Source organism: Arctopsyche grandis, chromosome 13, assembly GCF_051622035.1.
Source record: "Arctopsyche grandis isolate Sample6627 chromosome 13, ASM5162203v2, whole genome shotgun sequence".
In the NCBI taxonomy this organism is placed as follows: domain Eukaryota; kingdom Metazoa; phylum Arthropoda; class Insecta; order Trichoptera; family Hydropsychidae; genus Arctopsyche; species Arctopsyche grandis.
The window spans coordinates 12,296,620-12,311,521 of record NC_135367.1 but is presented as its reverse complement, the minus strand read 5'-3'; the positions used below and the strand labels follow the sequence as shown (position 1 = coordinate 12,311,521).

General features: G+C 33.6%; 1 protein-coding gene across 4 annotated transcripts in view; it reads right to left on the bottom strand.

Annotated features, from left to right (window-relative positions):
• Nucleotides 1–1,393: 1,393 nt before the first annotated feature.
• LOC143921067 (uncharacterized) overlaps nucleotides 1,394–14,902 on the bottom strand; it is a 54,746-nt gene continuing 41,237 nt past the window's right edge. For 2 of the 4 annotated variants that reach the window (XM_077444188.1, XM_077444190.1), the window contains 5 exons: nucleotides 7,907–8,012; nucleotides 7,632–7,774; nucleotides 6,063–6,160; nucleotides 4,479–4,644; nucleotides 1,421–2,748 (listed from right to left, as the gene is read on the bottom strand). In XM_077444188.1, coding sequence (XP_077300314.1) covers nucleotides 2,645–2,748; nucleotides 4,479–4,644; nucleotides 6,063–6,160; nucleotides 7,632–7,774; nucleotides 7,907–8,012 — 617 coding nt within the window. In that variant the 3' untranslated portion in view covers nucleotides 1,421–2,644. Of the gene's footprint in view, nucleotides 2,749–4,376; nucleotides 4,645–5,677; nucleotides 5,844–6,062; nucleotides 6,161–7,631; nucleotides 7,775–7,906; nucleotides 8,013–14,902 lie in introns of those variants that run through there. The other 2 variants (XM_077444189.1, XM_077444191.1) reach the window with 2 other exon arrangements.

Below are 14,902 nucleotides of genomic sequence, written 5' to 3'. Positions count from 1 at the left end.
TAATTTATGCAATTCCATAACATTAATCAGTCAACGAATGCAATAAGAGAAATTATTCAACAAGTTAATTCCATTATAAATATAATATATAAAAAAAATATATGTATAGGAAGAGATTCGTTACCATGCAAATTCAATCCAAGTTATTAATAAGTATATTTATTAATATCATTCATCAAAAGTATTTAACAGACTAAAGAATTATTAAACAACGCGTGTAACTTTAATATGAAAATTAAACATTGTCGTTGTGATAATACTGTTTTTGTTTCACATAGCAGCAGAACGAATCCAAAGAGATTATGTCCTTCAGAACGGTGACATTATGTTTTTCAGGCATATAAAATACATATGGTAACAGAAATCTGTACAACAACGGAAGAAGTTTGAGAAGCGCAACATTTTCATCAACAATCGCACGCGTCTACAGCTAAAAAGATTTTTTAATATAAAAAAAATGCTACAATAACAGCGCTCATCCATTGGCACACAAAATCAACAAAAATTGAGACAAAATATATAAAAGGAAATCAAAATTATGCCTCCATACACTTTTAATTAACTGTCAACTAATGGACAAGCACTGTAACATAAATTATTATTTATTTGTATAACGTAAAAACGCACTAAATACACGCAATCACCATTCGCAACAAACACAGACATAAAAATCATTTATTTTGTCTAAAAAAAAAGTAATATCAAAATTTGTATAAGTGATGATTTCATCAGAGATTGTTGTCGACAGATCGAATCATAAGCGATTAAATGCGTAGAATAAGTTGAAAATTAAGTACAATTAATCAAACAAGCATACACACAGGTTTTAATAAATGAATCGTAAAGCTTTTCCACGTTATCACAGATTTGATATTTCTACAAAACCAACGTAAAAATAAAAAAACATCAACTTAATAAATTCGAAAAGCTTAAAACCTCACGTGTACGCTGATTTAAAATACAGAAATGGTAAAATTTGTGTATATTATTATAAAATTTAAATAGTTCAAGAATTTTACACGTGCAGCAGTCTTTGTCAATTGATATAAATTACATTTAAATTTGATTTATTTCTTAATAGCAAACAGGAGAGAGACTCCAGTAATTGGCTGGTCTATAATAGTTGATCTGGACTTTAAAACTACAAAATAACATTGGTGACAACTTTGTGTACCCACAATAGTACTCTTCACTACTAATCAATAGCAGTACATACATACATATACATATATGGCTTTAATTTAAAAATTAAAATCAATGACCAACTACTAGACTGACCAATTACCGTGGTCAGTACCCTATCAAAAACTATGACAACAACGGACATGATTTTTATTTATTATGGCGCAATTTTTCTCTCATCCAATATTATTTATTTGCATTTTACTATTTTCATAACCTTCTGCTTCTTTTTTTTTTTAATATTATTATTTACAAACAACCACCATACCAATCAGATTTCACTCATAAAACTATAGATGTCCTCGCCATGCAGTGCCAATTTGTAGAATTGATGAATGTTAACAAACTCGGAATGAAAAAATATAATCAATCCTCTAAAAATGACAAAATTTATCAACATTTTAAATTTGTCACCACATGACAAAGACAACTTGCATAGAAGCAAAATTAACATATAGCCGACTGAAAGTCTATTTTCATACGATTTAACATTCATTTCACAATATAAAATTGAGGTTATACTATATAATAAGTCGGCAACATGTTAACAAAATAATCACAATAGAAAATACAATACAAATTAAATAAATAAAAAAAATCAATACAAAATAGGTACATTGTTAAGAATGAAAAAGTTATGAATAATAAAGTGTTTACGACAGCGAACATATTCTTATACATAAAGACTGTTATAACGATTACGTATATGTTCACTAATGTAAATATCTGAAGAAACTATAATAATAAAAAAAATAATAATAAACATAAGATATGTATCGTTACAATCGATATTCTCAGTTGATTTTTTTATTCAATACAAAAATGCCAGATACAAATTGTTGTGCGATAACATCGGAGGAATATTGTAATAGAAGCCGTCACGTGGACCGACGTGCTCGTCTACATAATACAACCTTCCGAAACCATCTTCGACCAAATGCCTACGATCCATCGTCTCGTACGGTCTAATCAAATACGGACGATCGGAAGAGAACCTTCTATAATAATCTCTGCCGAGATTATCCCTAATTGGCACCTCGTAAGTGTGATGCTGGTGATTCAACGAGGCGTACGTACGATCCGTCCTGGAGTTCGAAAGACATTGGGGCTTAACAGATATCGACGGATCGCTTCTAGAAGTCATGATGAAACTGGAAGATTTGTAGTGATTAGTCAACGACGGATTTTCATCGATCATCGACAGGTTGCTGACGGGTCGGCTGATTCGCCGCCCTCGTCGGGCAGTTTGTCGTTGATCGCTGGTCGATTTGATCGATTTGAGGGTTCGGTTGTCCTCAAGGGAGTTGTCGCTTTCGAAGGAGTTCGTGAAGGATGTGTTCGATGAGCGCGAGCCAATGTCGGATGGTCGCCTGACGATGGTCGGATGATCGTGTGAAATTCTGATGGGTGGCTGTTTGGCGGTAGAGTTGTTGTTGTTTGTGGATTTGAGAAGCGCCGCGTCTCAGTAGTTGTACGGGCCATATTGGGAACCGTGGTAATAAGGTCCAGCAGGATAGTGTTGTGGTGGATAGCCAGCATAAGCATACTGTTGCTTTTGCGGATATACTGTAGTCAAAATAATAAATATATTAGTGCAAGTTTTTGTGAATTGAATAATGATATTATTAGTATTGTATTTCAATTTACTTCATTTATATACAAACACGAATCTGTAAATATAAAATACAAATCCAACATCCAAAACCATAACCGTCGTTTTAAGTTTAAAAATATAGTTAAATTGTGACTGAAAATTTATTTTCAAGTAAAATTACATGAAAGCATATTGTAAACTTCAACAAGTGGTCTTTCTATTTATTATATCAATCAATTTAATATGCAACTTTTTTAATGCATAAAAGAAAAGACTAATAACACTGTTCGACAAATGACGACTTTTAAAATGTTTCAGAGACGGGATATGACTTTTCTTATAGATCTATGCCCAGTGAACACGAATCTGGTAATAAAAAGTGTTGATTGGCTCGAGATTCGGAGATATATGTGTTTTTTAAATCGCGCGATTTTTCTATATCTTGGTGTTGTTCGGTCGATTTCTCAAAATCTGTTAATTTTCTGTTCAAAATGAATATTGGAATCTACAGTCGGGTATTTTATCTTTCATTTGTAGTACTTTTCAGCTTTCAAATCTCTCTAAGTAGTCGTCCAGTTCAAATCAAAAGTCAAAATTACGTATTTTCACTTGGGATTTTTTCCCACGATTAATACTACATTATATTGAGTATTTTCTATTGAAACATGTTTATTAGGATAGTGTTCTGGCCACACTATTTTTTGATTTCGTTTAAAAGGGTTAACTGGAAGTGTGCTGAATTTTAAATAGGTAAAATTGCGAGCAAAAAGCTCGTACTAGTGTTAACTCGTATTTACACGAATCTGAATTGAATTAATAGGGATAATATATTAAATTATCTTTATAAGAGAATTAAATAAAATTCCAGTTATAAAAATCATATTTCGACTATTCTTGTGGATTAATAACAAAAATTCGTTTATTTTATCGAGGTAAGCCAGTTATCAATAGAATTTTTGTTATTAATCCACAAGAATAGTCGAAATATGATTTTTCGAAGTGGAATTTTATTTAATTCTCATATAAAGATAATTTAATATATTATCCCTATTAATTCAATTCAGATTCGTGTAAAAACACATATATCTCCGAATCTCGAGCCAATCAACACTTTTTATTACCAGATTCGTGTTCACTGGGCATAGATCTATAAGAAAAGTCATATCTCGTCTCTGAAACATTTTTCGTGTCGAACAGTGTAATTGGTCAGTATATAATGGTTGGCTAATTGCATTTTAAAATTAAAAATCTGCTATTGATTAGTAGTGAGCGAGGGCACCATTGTGGGCACTTAAAATTTTCACTTATATTATTTTAAAAGTCAAAATGCACACAGCCAAACTATCACAGAATGACCAAGTATCGTAATCTCTCCTTTATTCAATTTCGGCCACAGTTCCATTATCATAACATTTTTACCGTTGTCATATATTGTCTTGGGAAAGACAACACCTTCAAGAAAATCATAATACAAAGTTATTTGGTAGTATTTATCTTGCATTGCACCGTCAAAGATTAACGCAATATTGATAATTATTCACATAGCTTTCATTTGTAAAACATGGTGGTGAGTTTCACTGTATGTGCCGATAAGAAATGAAACCATTATACGTAGTAATTGGTAAAAGATTCACAATAACGTTCACAATATGCTTTGTCGACGAGTCACATCCAGCATTTTATACAGATTATTTACACATACCGGGCATGAGGTATTGCATGTTGAGGGCCTCTTCTCGTTCTCGCTCACCCCGCAGACAAATGGCCGCCGAAGAGAATAAAATGGCCGACACGAGGCTGAGTCCCACGCCACACCAAGCAACCATGTACGACCAATCGTACCACACTCGGCAATTATCGCGCAGAAGCTGTTATATCCAACCCGCAATCGTACCATTCATCATTTGTTAGTGTTTTTTTGGTATTTTGAATTTTTTTCCAATATATATAAATTTTTATTTTTTTATACCACGGTTATATGTATATTATATAAAGCACAATGTACACACACAGACAGACACGCGTTTCAGATAATAATAATACAGTATTCGACGATATTCCACATTGCGATGCAGAAGTGAAGATTGAATGTATGTAGTAGTAGTAGAGAGAAATTTTTGCATGAAAAGAAAGAGAAAAAAAGCATTTGTTAGTAATATAAGGGTTATTTTTATCTATATATGTATGTATATGCAATTTAATGATGCAAAGGTGATGCTCCTTAGCGTATGATATCTACTTAGGTATGTATGTAAAATTAATACCATCACTGTTACATCATTACAATCGATTCAAATTATAGTATACAATATTGTAGATAAAAAAAGTACTCTTAAGTTGTAACAACATCCAAAACCAGGCCCAATCCTAAGCGAAAGCATATGGAAATAAGACTCAAACCATCAATTGATTCTACATACATAATTATAATTATAAAAGTCGCCAATATAATATATGATAGTCAATAAAATCAAATTATCCAATTTGAGTCCCATATACCATATGTTTTATAAACTGCCAGCTCTAGCAGTGGGCCTACTTTAGCTGTTTATATCGTGCTCTTCGGATGGCCTTGTTAGAGTTCAACAAGGAGTATTCAATTTATTTACATATCATATCTTATTATGCATAAAAATTGAATGAAATTTCATAAAAACTTAACGATAATACATAGAATGTAATTCAATAATAATGATCATTCAATTTAAAGCACATAACATTAATAAACACTAAATAAATAAACAACAACAAAAATTAATATTTTAAAATGGCATATTTTACAGCAGGCATTTTCACACCACAGTTGACCAACTACATCCGAGTCATTCGAGGCATATATAGTTATTATTTTATTTTCCGTCAGTCCAGTTTAATTGCCGTCGGCGACAATGACCAACCAACCTGGCATAATATATTGAACATTGGCCGCTTGCTCTTTACGTTTCTCCTTACTGAGACAGGAGGCTGCGCAGAAGAACATCACCGAGCTGACAAATGACACACCGACGCTCATCCAGGCCAGTATGTACGACCAGTCGTACCAAATCGAAGAATTCTCTTTCAGTACCTATACGTTTGTATTATTCAATAAAAATATATTAACCAATACATTACACAGTATGTTGTTTTTCTTTTCTTTGCCTGTTATAAAACAATTCAATACGCCCTTTGCAGGAATCGAACCTGGAGCTTTCCCGATACACTCAACGACTATATTATCTAAACTAAAAAAGATTACAATGCTTAAATTTAATGTATAAAAATCAGGAAATAAAAATAAACATACGTTATTCCATTGTTGATAATATTCCTCTCCTACAACCTTTTCTTTTTCGTAAAATTCAACACCATGCCAAAGTGCCATTGCTCCAGCAGTTAATAAACCTGAAATTAAAACAGTACAAACGTGAGTATGACAATCTAGTTTTAGATTTACCTTACATATACATACATACACATACATAAATAAATACATATGGATACGTATGTATAAATATTTTAAATAATGTTCCAATTATAGATCTACTACATACATATGTATTTAGAATTGTTGTTATAAATCACCATATTTTGCATTACCCATGACACGCTTACCATATGTCATTTTTATTAATTACATACGAGTGAAGATCACTACCTCTGTATTGATGCGAATTACTAGCGGTATGTCGTTTAAAAATGTATAAAGTCGTAATAAGAACAATACTTGCTTACAGCATACATTTCGTGTTTGGATATTATAGTGGACTTATTTATGTATGAATTCAGATTTACAGATTCAACTTTATATCTGGAAAAATGAAAAACGATAGAATTCGACATTTCATTTCCCCAAACACGTCACAGATGCTACTGTCGATATATACTTGTATTTTTTTAAACATTTTTCCCTTGATAATATTATGGGTTGCGACACCTGTGGTATTAAACTTGTATGTACATACATATGTATATAAATTTATAAATCATAAACTTTGGAATCATATTCAAATAGTGGTGACATAGTGGGTAGGATGGTTTTGCCAATTTGATGAGGAACCGTTCCAAAAATGAAATCAGATAAATTGGCAAACTTTGATAGGAAACGATCGACTTGGAGTCTCAAATATCAAATCTGACCAGCAGTACCTACTACAGAAATACTACCGAATAAATTATTTTTAAATCGAGGTCAACCCAGGGATTGAACCCGGCAACCTCTCGGTGGTTAGCATTAACGCAACCACCGAGCTATACTGCTAGCTATGTATAGAGTAAGGATTTACTATTGTTAATTTATTAGAAAAAAAAACATTTATTACAAGCCTTTTTGTTCTCTTACTTTGAACACTGATAGAACGGTCTATTTATACATATGTGAAATTGCCTAATGGGTACCCTAATGGGATCTCTAAGTCTAGTTATGTATAACAATAGTAGCGCTAAAATATCTGTATGCATTGTTGTACATATATAATGGTAGATTTATACTTTCACAAAAGACGAGACAAATGCATCATCAAGATACATCAATATTTAAACAGCTCAAGCTATGTATATACGTATGTAGATCACATATGGTTCTATAAATTGTATATTTACTCTCATCCGTTAAAATTCCAATATTTCTAAACAACAAGAGATTGACATTACATATTAGAGTTATATCGCATAATCATTATTTTTAAACATAAATAATTTGTCATTTTTTACACTTTTCAAAAAAACATTTATGAAATTGCAGGTGTTGAAATATACATAGCTCATGTAAATTAAAACTTTTTTAAAGAATGCCAAATAATTAGCCTAAAGTATAAATGAATATTGGACTTCAAAGAACCAAAACATAAACAAACAGAACAAATCAACAACATACAAGTTACGAGTAAGAGGATTGCAGTAGCGGTGACGTTTCCAGGACTCCGTTTCCAACATCCAACAACGCCAGTCCAGAAAGCAATGAACACCGTGAAGAATGCCACAATGAACAGTGCGACAGTTGATCGAGCCATGTGTAACCTGAAATCATACATAAAATATATTAATAAAATAGAATTATACGACAAATTTTGTATAAACTCAAACAAAATTGACTTAAATTAAAAAAAAGTACGTATAATAATGTAATAAATTAATAAAAACTCATAGAACCTGGCCATAGCATCTTCGTTGAATTCTTTGGTCTCGTTATTTTCATCAGGTATAAAATAGTCTACGTTGTTGCAGTGAGTTTCTACAGGCGACAAGTATGTTTCAACTGAAATGAAAAAAATGATAAAAAATATTAATAGTGTCCAAATATATTTTATATGATTATTCATATATAAAATATTCGAGTTGATTTAAAAAAAAAATCACGGATATACATAGTATACGAATGAATCAGTGTACATTTTTTTAAACGATGATCAATCATAGATAGAGATATACCTATGCACATGAGACGAACGAATGACCTTCTTATGTTATATTATATTATAGAAGATTGCAAAATTACCGCATACATATATAATGATAATAGCAGCGATGGGAATATTAGACAAGTACTAATGGCAATATATGTGGTTTACCACATGGTCGCAGATAAATATACAGCGGTATATTTTGCTCTCGATAAGTAAATCAAGATGAGAAGTTTCGCAGACGTGCTGGCGATCGAAACCATTATGTAAAAACAAGTCTTGGGCCGCTTTCTTTCTCTTTCGAGTACAAGATAGCAATCCCAAAGCAAGTAAACTTTGCAGTGATCAAATATTTATCCGATTGAGACACACACTGAAAAGATCTGAGCGAATCGATTTTCATAAATTTGAATAGGTGCTGTTATTAGCATCTTTTTGGGAACCTCCTTCAAGAAATATTAGCTTTTCGTTGGTACTAACTTATGTAGCATTTGGACAGTATATTCTCTATGGTCTTCTTTTTAAAGAGTGTATAGATTAATTATGCATTAAAAAAAATAGATTTAGTTTTGATAATTATAAAGGTGAAAACACACAGAGAGGTAAACGGCACCTTTTTTTTTAGATAGTTTTGAGATAGTGCCAAAAAGGCCTCAACGTATAAACGAGCCGTATACAATTTATAATTTATTTATTTATACAGGTATACACCCAATTATTTTATTTTACACAACATCTATGGTCAAACATTGAACATACGTATTGAAAGCATTATTTAAGGTCAATTACAAACATCGATTAACATTCACAGAGGCATATATGGATAAATTTGCAGCATATTATAAATCAGCGAATTCGAGATGTTGTAAGCTCGAATTTTCCGAGAAATACATAAGACAGGGTTGCCAATTTGTTTCAATGAAATTAGATAAATTGGCAAACTCTGGTAGGAAACGATCGATCTTTGAGTCAAATGGCCAGCCAGGGCTTAAGCCCATGGCTATACAATTGAAAGCATTACACACTAACTATTGATCTATGCTGTTGGTTGATGATGTGGGGATCTCTCTGTACGGAAAGTACCCGATGGGTATACATATTCGGCGGATTTGTTGCATGCTTCATTCAGAACTGGCAGGCTGACGGATCAAGAACGATTAACTATCTCTACCACTACATTGCGTCTTTCACTCCGATCTCAGAAACCCCTCTACACCTCCACGCTACAATACTACATATAATATATGGCCGTAGTCATTTGATAAATGAATATTTATGACCTTGATTCGAAGCAAAATTTTCCTTGTATTTAGTATGCTGTATGTGTCTTCAGTCTTACCACCAAACGTAAAAGTTGCATTAGAAATAGAAGTTATATCGAAAAATTATCCTATATATGTATGTATCTACATACATATAAGTTGACTAAAATACCCGTATTGTTGTTATAGAGGCGTGTCGTATTTCTTGTCAATGAATTTCCGCCACCATATATGCACTAATTATCTCCACATCCTCTCTCGAGATAAAAGACAGTCACGCACATGTACCCGAAGAAAACGGTTTAAGAACTGCTTATTATTAAACAGAAAAAAAAACCTTCAAATTACACAATGCGATCCGCATTCTGCAAGTGGCATTTAACTGTGATTTTGAAACTAAAAAGCGAAACGAAAAAGCAGGGTCGTTCAAGCATAGAAGAGTAAGGACTCAAAATGGAATACACGTAATCCATACGTGTGAGAATTTAACGTGATAAAATGGGGGAGTATTCAAATCTCAAATCACAAAGTATACATGTATGTAAGTGAAAGATTTTCAATGTGTATGTATTCAATATTCGTCAATAATATGATAATTTGCAGTAGAAACAGCTGTGCACACGCGCGCATATATTTAAATGAGAATTCGGCTAAATAAAAACATGGAGCAAACATATTGACGGTTTTACTACGAGTATAATAATGGCAAGAACGTATGTTGATTTAAGGGTGGTGTGAGACATGCTGCTGCTAGCTGGGATGACTCATGGCTATCAGATGTGCACAGCCGGCATTTGTATGACAGAATAAACCGTATAGCATTGAAGGTTTCGAAACTAGGAGGGAAATTCTTGAAGATAATGAGATGGTATGCATAGATAAGAATTGAGCTTCAATGTTCCCAGAGCCAACTCAGGTACATTAGGTGCCGCAGTATGTTCTCTTCTCTTGGGGCACGTACCAATTTGATGGTTTCGTCGCCTGTTGCTCGGGGGCATCAAGCTGCTCAACCAGATTTCTGTTAACTTGGATTTGTTCAATCTAAAATATGCTGATATGGTTGGGGGATTGTTTAGTTTGAGATCGTCAATATGTTCTCACATTTAATAGTTCGTATTTCATTTAATTTTTCTATTATTTTTGTTCTTTACTTTAGATTATTTTCATGCTTTGTTTTTGTTTACTTTTTATTATATTTAATTTTTATTTTTGTATATTTTAATTGTTTTTTCATGTACATATACATATAGTGACGCCCTGGAGTAATAAATAAATAAAATATTACAGCGATGAATCTTTTGAGAATTGGTAAATGTAAAAGATTAAAAATAAATATTTAGTACAAAATCGATTTCCAGAAAGAACATCAATTTATAAGGAGGAAATAATGATGTCTAATTTATGTGTATTCATCTCATGTCATCTCCTCAATTCTTGTTATCTAAGGTCAGAGTTGCAATGCTAGTTCTATGTAGTCTATTCTGGTAATACAAACTCAAGAGCACGTTCCTATTAAAGCTGCCATGCAACTGGCTCAGTGAAATTCACACAGTTCTCTTATCTACCAACTTCATGCCTTTTAACTGAATGTATTCGTCTTAAAACGTTCTTCTAACATCCCAAGAACATGCCCCAACGATGTCTAATAGAATTTTTCAATTTATGGTGGTTCAACAACTATTGAATACTGGTTCGAATGAACCTTTCGAGGTGCTACAACTATTAAACGAACATACTTAGCACCTCATAGACAAGAGGCAGGACGAGAAAATCAAGACTTGTATGTAAATGTTTCAGAACAGGAAAGACGCAAGCTGAACTGCTTCGAAGTATGTGAAGAAAGTCAGCGAATAAAAATCAAACTTTAACCACACATTTCATTGAAGAGTTGTGACAGGCTAGAAAGGACTTCCTTTATACGCACTGCAATTGACAGATTTCACATACTTGCTATGTGGACACTTGATTGAAGGGTTATTCTATTACAGGATGGGCAAGTTCTTACACACACCCAGCAATCATTGAAAGGAATCGATTATGCTGCACATACAATTAGATTACCTGCAACTTCCTAAAGCCATTGGTAAATCCCTGCAATTTGGCAACGGCCATTACGCGTGTTGGAATATAATGTTGCAACCGTTTTATAAAGACCATTTCATTTACATGCAACGGACATAAAACACCTTGGAGCAACCGACATAAAAGCGCACCGCTTCTGCGTTGCCCATCTTCTCCTTCGCTTCTTTTCAGATCTGATCTGCATCGTTGCACCATTTCGGCTCGACCGGTGGTGCATAGCGAATTACTATCGTCGAACCCGGCACTTTTCCAGCACAACAGCTGATAAGATCTGTGTGAATAGAAGAAGTGAAACGCGAGCTCGGGTACGCGCCCACCAACATTGTAAAATTTTACCTTGAAAATTAGAACGGTGCTCTAGTGCTCTCCAATGCAAGTGCATAGATTCAGATTATGATATTGGTAATACATTATAATAATACAATAAAAATTGATGACCATTCCAAACATATATTGAGAACTAGCAACCAAATCATCCATAGCCATTCGCCATCCACTGCTGGTTGAAAGCCTCTTTAACACGCTTCTATTCGTCTCTGTTTTACACTTCCATTCGTCTCTCATCGATTTTCATCACACACATTTTTTCTGATTTCATCCACCCATCTCCCCTGCGGCCTTCCTTGTACCGTTTTACATTCTCTCGGTTACTATTCGAGAATTTTTTTCGTCCGTTCTTCTAGCTATATGACCCGCCCATTGCCATTTCAATTTATTTACTCTCACCATTACACCAACCACCTTTATCAAACTTCTAACCGACGTATTCCGTTTTCTATCTCTCCTCGTTATGCCAAGCATGTACAGCGTTCTATACTTCTTTAATTTCAATGGACCTACATACATATATACTCGTATGTCATTGGCGTACCGTAGAAACCTACCTGTTTTTATCGCATAGTCTTATTTACATGTGTACGAGCAGGATACAAGGAGACTATGTTTGATGTCTTTTTAAAAAAAATGTTTTTGTTACCTAGTCCCCTTATATTCTGCTCGCACACGTGTAAGTAAAAGCTGTGCGATAAAATAGGGAAATTTCTACGGCACGCCACTGTCGTATGTATAATTTATTTTGGAAATTATGCTACTATCAATAGTAGTGCAAGCTAAGTTTTGAATAAAATGTAGACGAAAATAATTCCAAAGCTATAGAATGTGAGAAAAGAACTATTCATATCTTTGTTTTAAACTCCAAAAACATTATAAGCACATGTACCTACTTGTAATTGTAATTGACAAATACTTTCATGACGGCAAATGCTTTAAAAAATTACAAAATTGCCTTCTGCCGATTCTTAGTGGTTTTTAGTTTAATTACAGCTAATTTAAAATTGCAACATGCGCATTTCTTTGATCTAACATCAAGCTTATAAAATATGACTAGAGTAAATGACAGTATCCAAGATTATTTCATAAAGATGTGAATAGATTTCAAATCGTATTACAAAATGGTATATTTGACTGATCCAAATCACAATTGGAAAAGTATTAACACTTAAAAGTAAAAGCAGTAACTTTCTTCGTTGGAACTGGTAGTTCATTAAATAAAAACAAAAACGCCACTTTCGCACATTTTGCAACGGATTGACAAACGAACGCGCGAAATCATTGACGTTTCCAGAGCACAAGCAACAGGTTCAATTAACGAGAACTCCAATTCGAACCGATAATTCTTTTTTAGTATGTCGTTTGAAATTATTGAGATGCTTTTACTGCTCCGATTCCGAGACAGCAAAATGTTATTCATGCGAATCAAACAACCACATGCGTCATTTCCGATCACTTTCATTCGAGCCAAAGTACTACTTTCAATCATTTTTTTCCATAAAGTCCCCAACAAAAAACCGAACCAAACCGGCCTATATTAATCCATTGGCGAAAATCCACTCGTTAGCGGATTTCTAAACGACTCTCAATAAAACCGGTCGGTAAAAATACACGCAAATGTATGCATAGCAGTTTCCTTGTACAGTTAGCTGCGAAAGACTTGAAGAATTTTGAATGTATGTATGTACTTTGAACGGTAACTTTGTGTTGCTACACGACAAATCACGCGTTGTCCATTCTGAAAAAAGGAAAAGTGACATCCGCCATTTGCAAGCGATGTAATCAATATGTGGTGAAAATAACTTTCATCGATGGGCAATTTCCTGAGACGTTGTATTACAAAACAATCTGATAAACGCGAGCTGTATAATTTATGCTTTAGAACATTTCCTTTCATGTCACGTCGACAAATACTCGCAGGTATGTTAGGGGAAACTGTATTAAATGATGTGACAGATGTTACACAGGGTGTCTTGAGAAGGGGTTATTCTTTACGTGGCAGGTCGTTCGGTGCGCGGCGGCTTGCTTTTTGAAATAAACAATGAGTAAAGCGAAAAAAAGTAAGAGCGAGCAAATGCAACGACCGGCAAATATATAACTGTCATGATGATCATTGGATATTATTAATTCGAAACTGATTGTAATTTTCGATAACGAGTCGTTTTCGTTTGTCTGTTATATAATGGCATCAGCGAGGCGAGGTACATATGTACATACATATAAGCATATTGATTAAAAAGCCAGTGAACTAAATGGGATAAAATAAGTTGCGTAAAATTCAAATTGCATAAGTATTTAATATGAGGCTATCTACATAAATTGCTCTCTATGAATGGAGAAAGCAGTGAACACCAACTTCTACCCTTTCGTCTGGTATGGATACGTTTTGGACACCATCTACAATTAAGACACACTCAGAAAGTACCGTAAGGTTGCAGACACGAGTGGTAAGCGACACGTGTTTTTTTTTTTAAAGATAGTTTTGCACGTGTAAAAAACGCTGGCATGCCTGATCTATGCCAAGCCAAAACTCACCCCTGGAGTGTTTTCGGTGATATATTTTCATTGTATTGACATATATTTGACAAAGATCGATAGCGGCTATTCCCATATTTGAAGAAATATAGGAGAAACTTGTCAAAATAATGAGATCGTACGATTTATCAATGACATCAAGACACGCCCATTCACAGCTGGAGTCCACCTAGGCACACCGTGCCGTACCATTCTGTGCTTTCACCTTAAATACGCTAGTCAAATATTTCATTCGGTGAAATACATAGATTGTTTGATAAAGGTTTTTAACTTTTTAAAACAGCCTAGTCGTGGTTCATTAACTTTGCATTCCAAATATTCTAAAGTCTATTACTGAAACAACCATAGAATACAAGATTTTGATATTATTTGCTTATGGGGCATCTCCCAAGCAGGCGACTAAGATAAGCTTGCATCCGTTCTGTTAAGTTATTGTAGAAAATTGGCAGATTTTATCCTATTTCAACACATTTTTGTCTAAAATAGAGAATAATATTGGATCAACCAGCAACATAGCTCAGCGGTTATCGAATAAT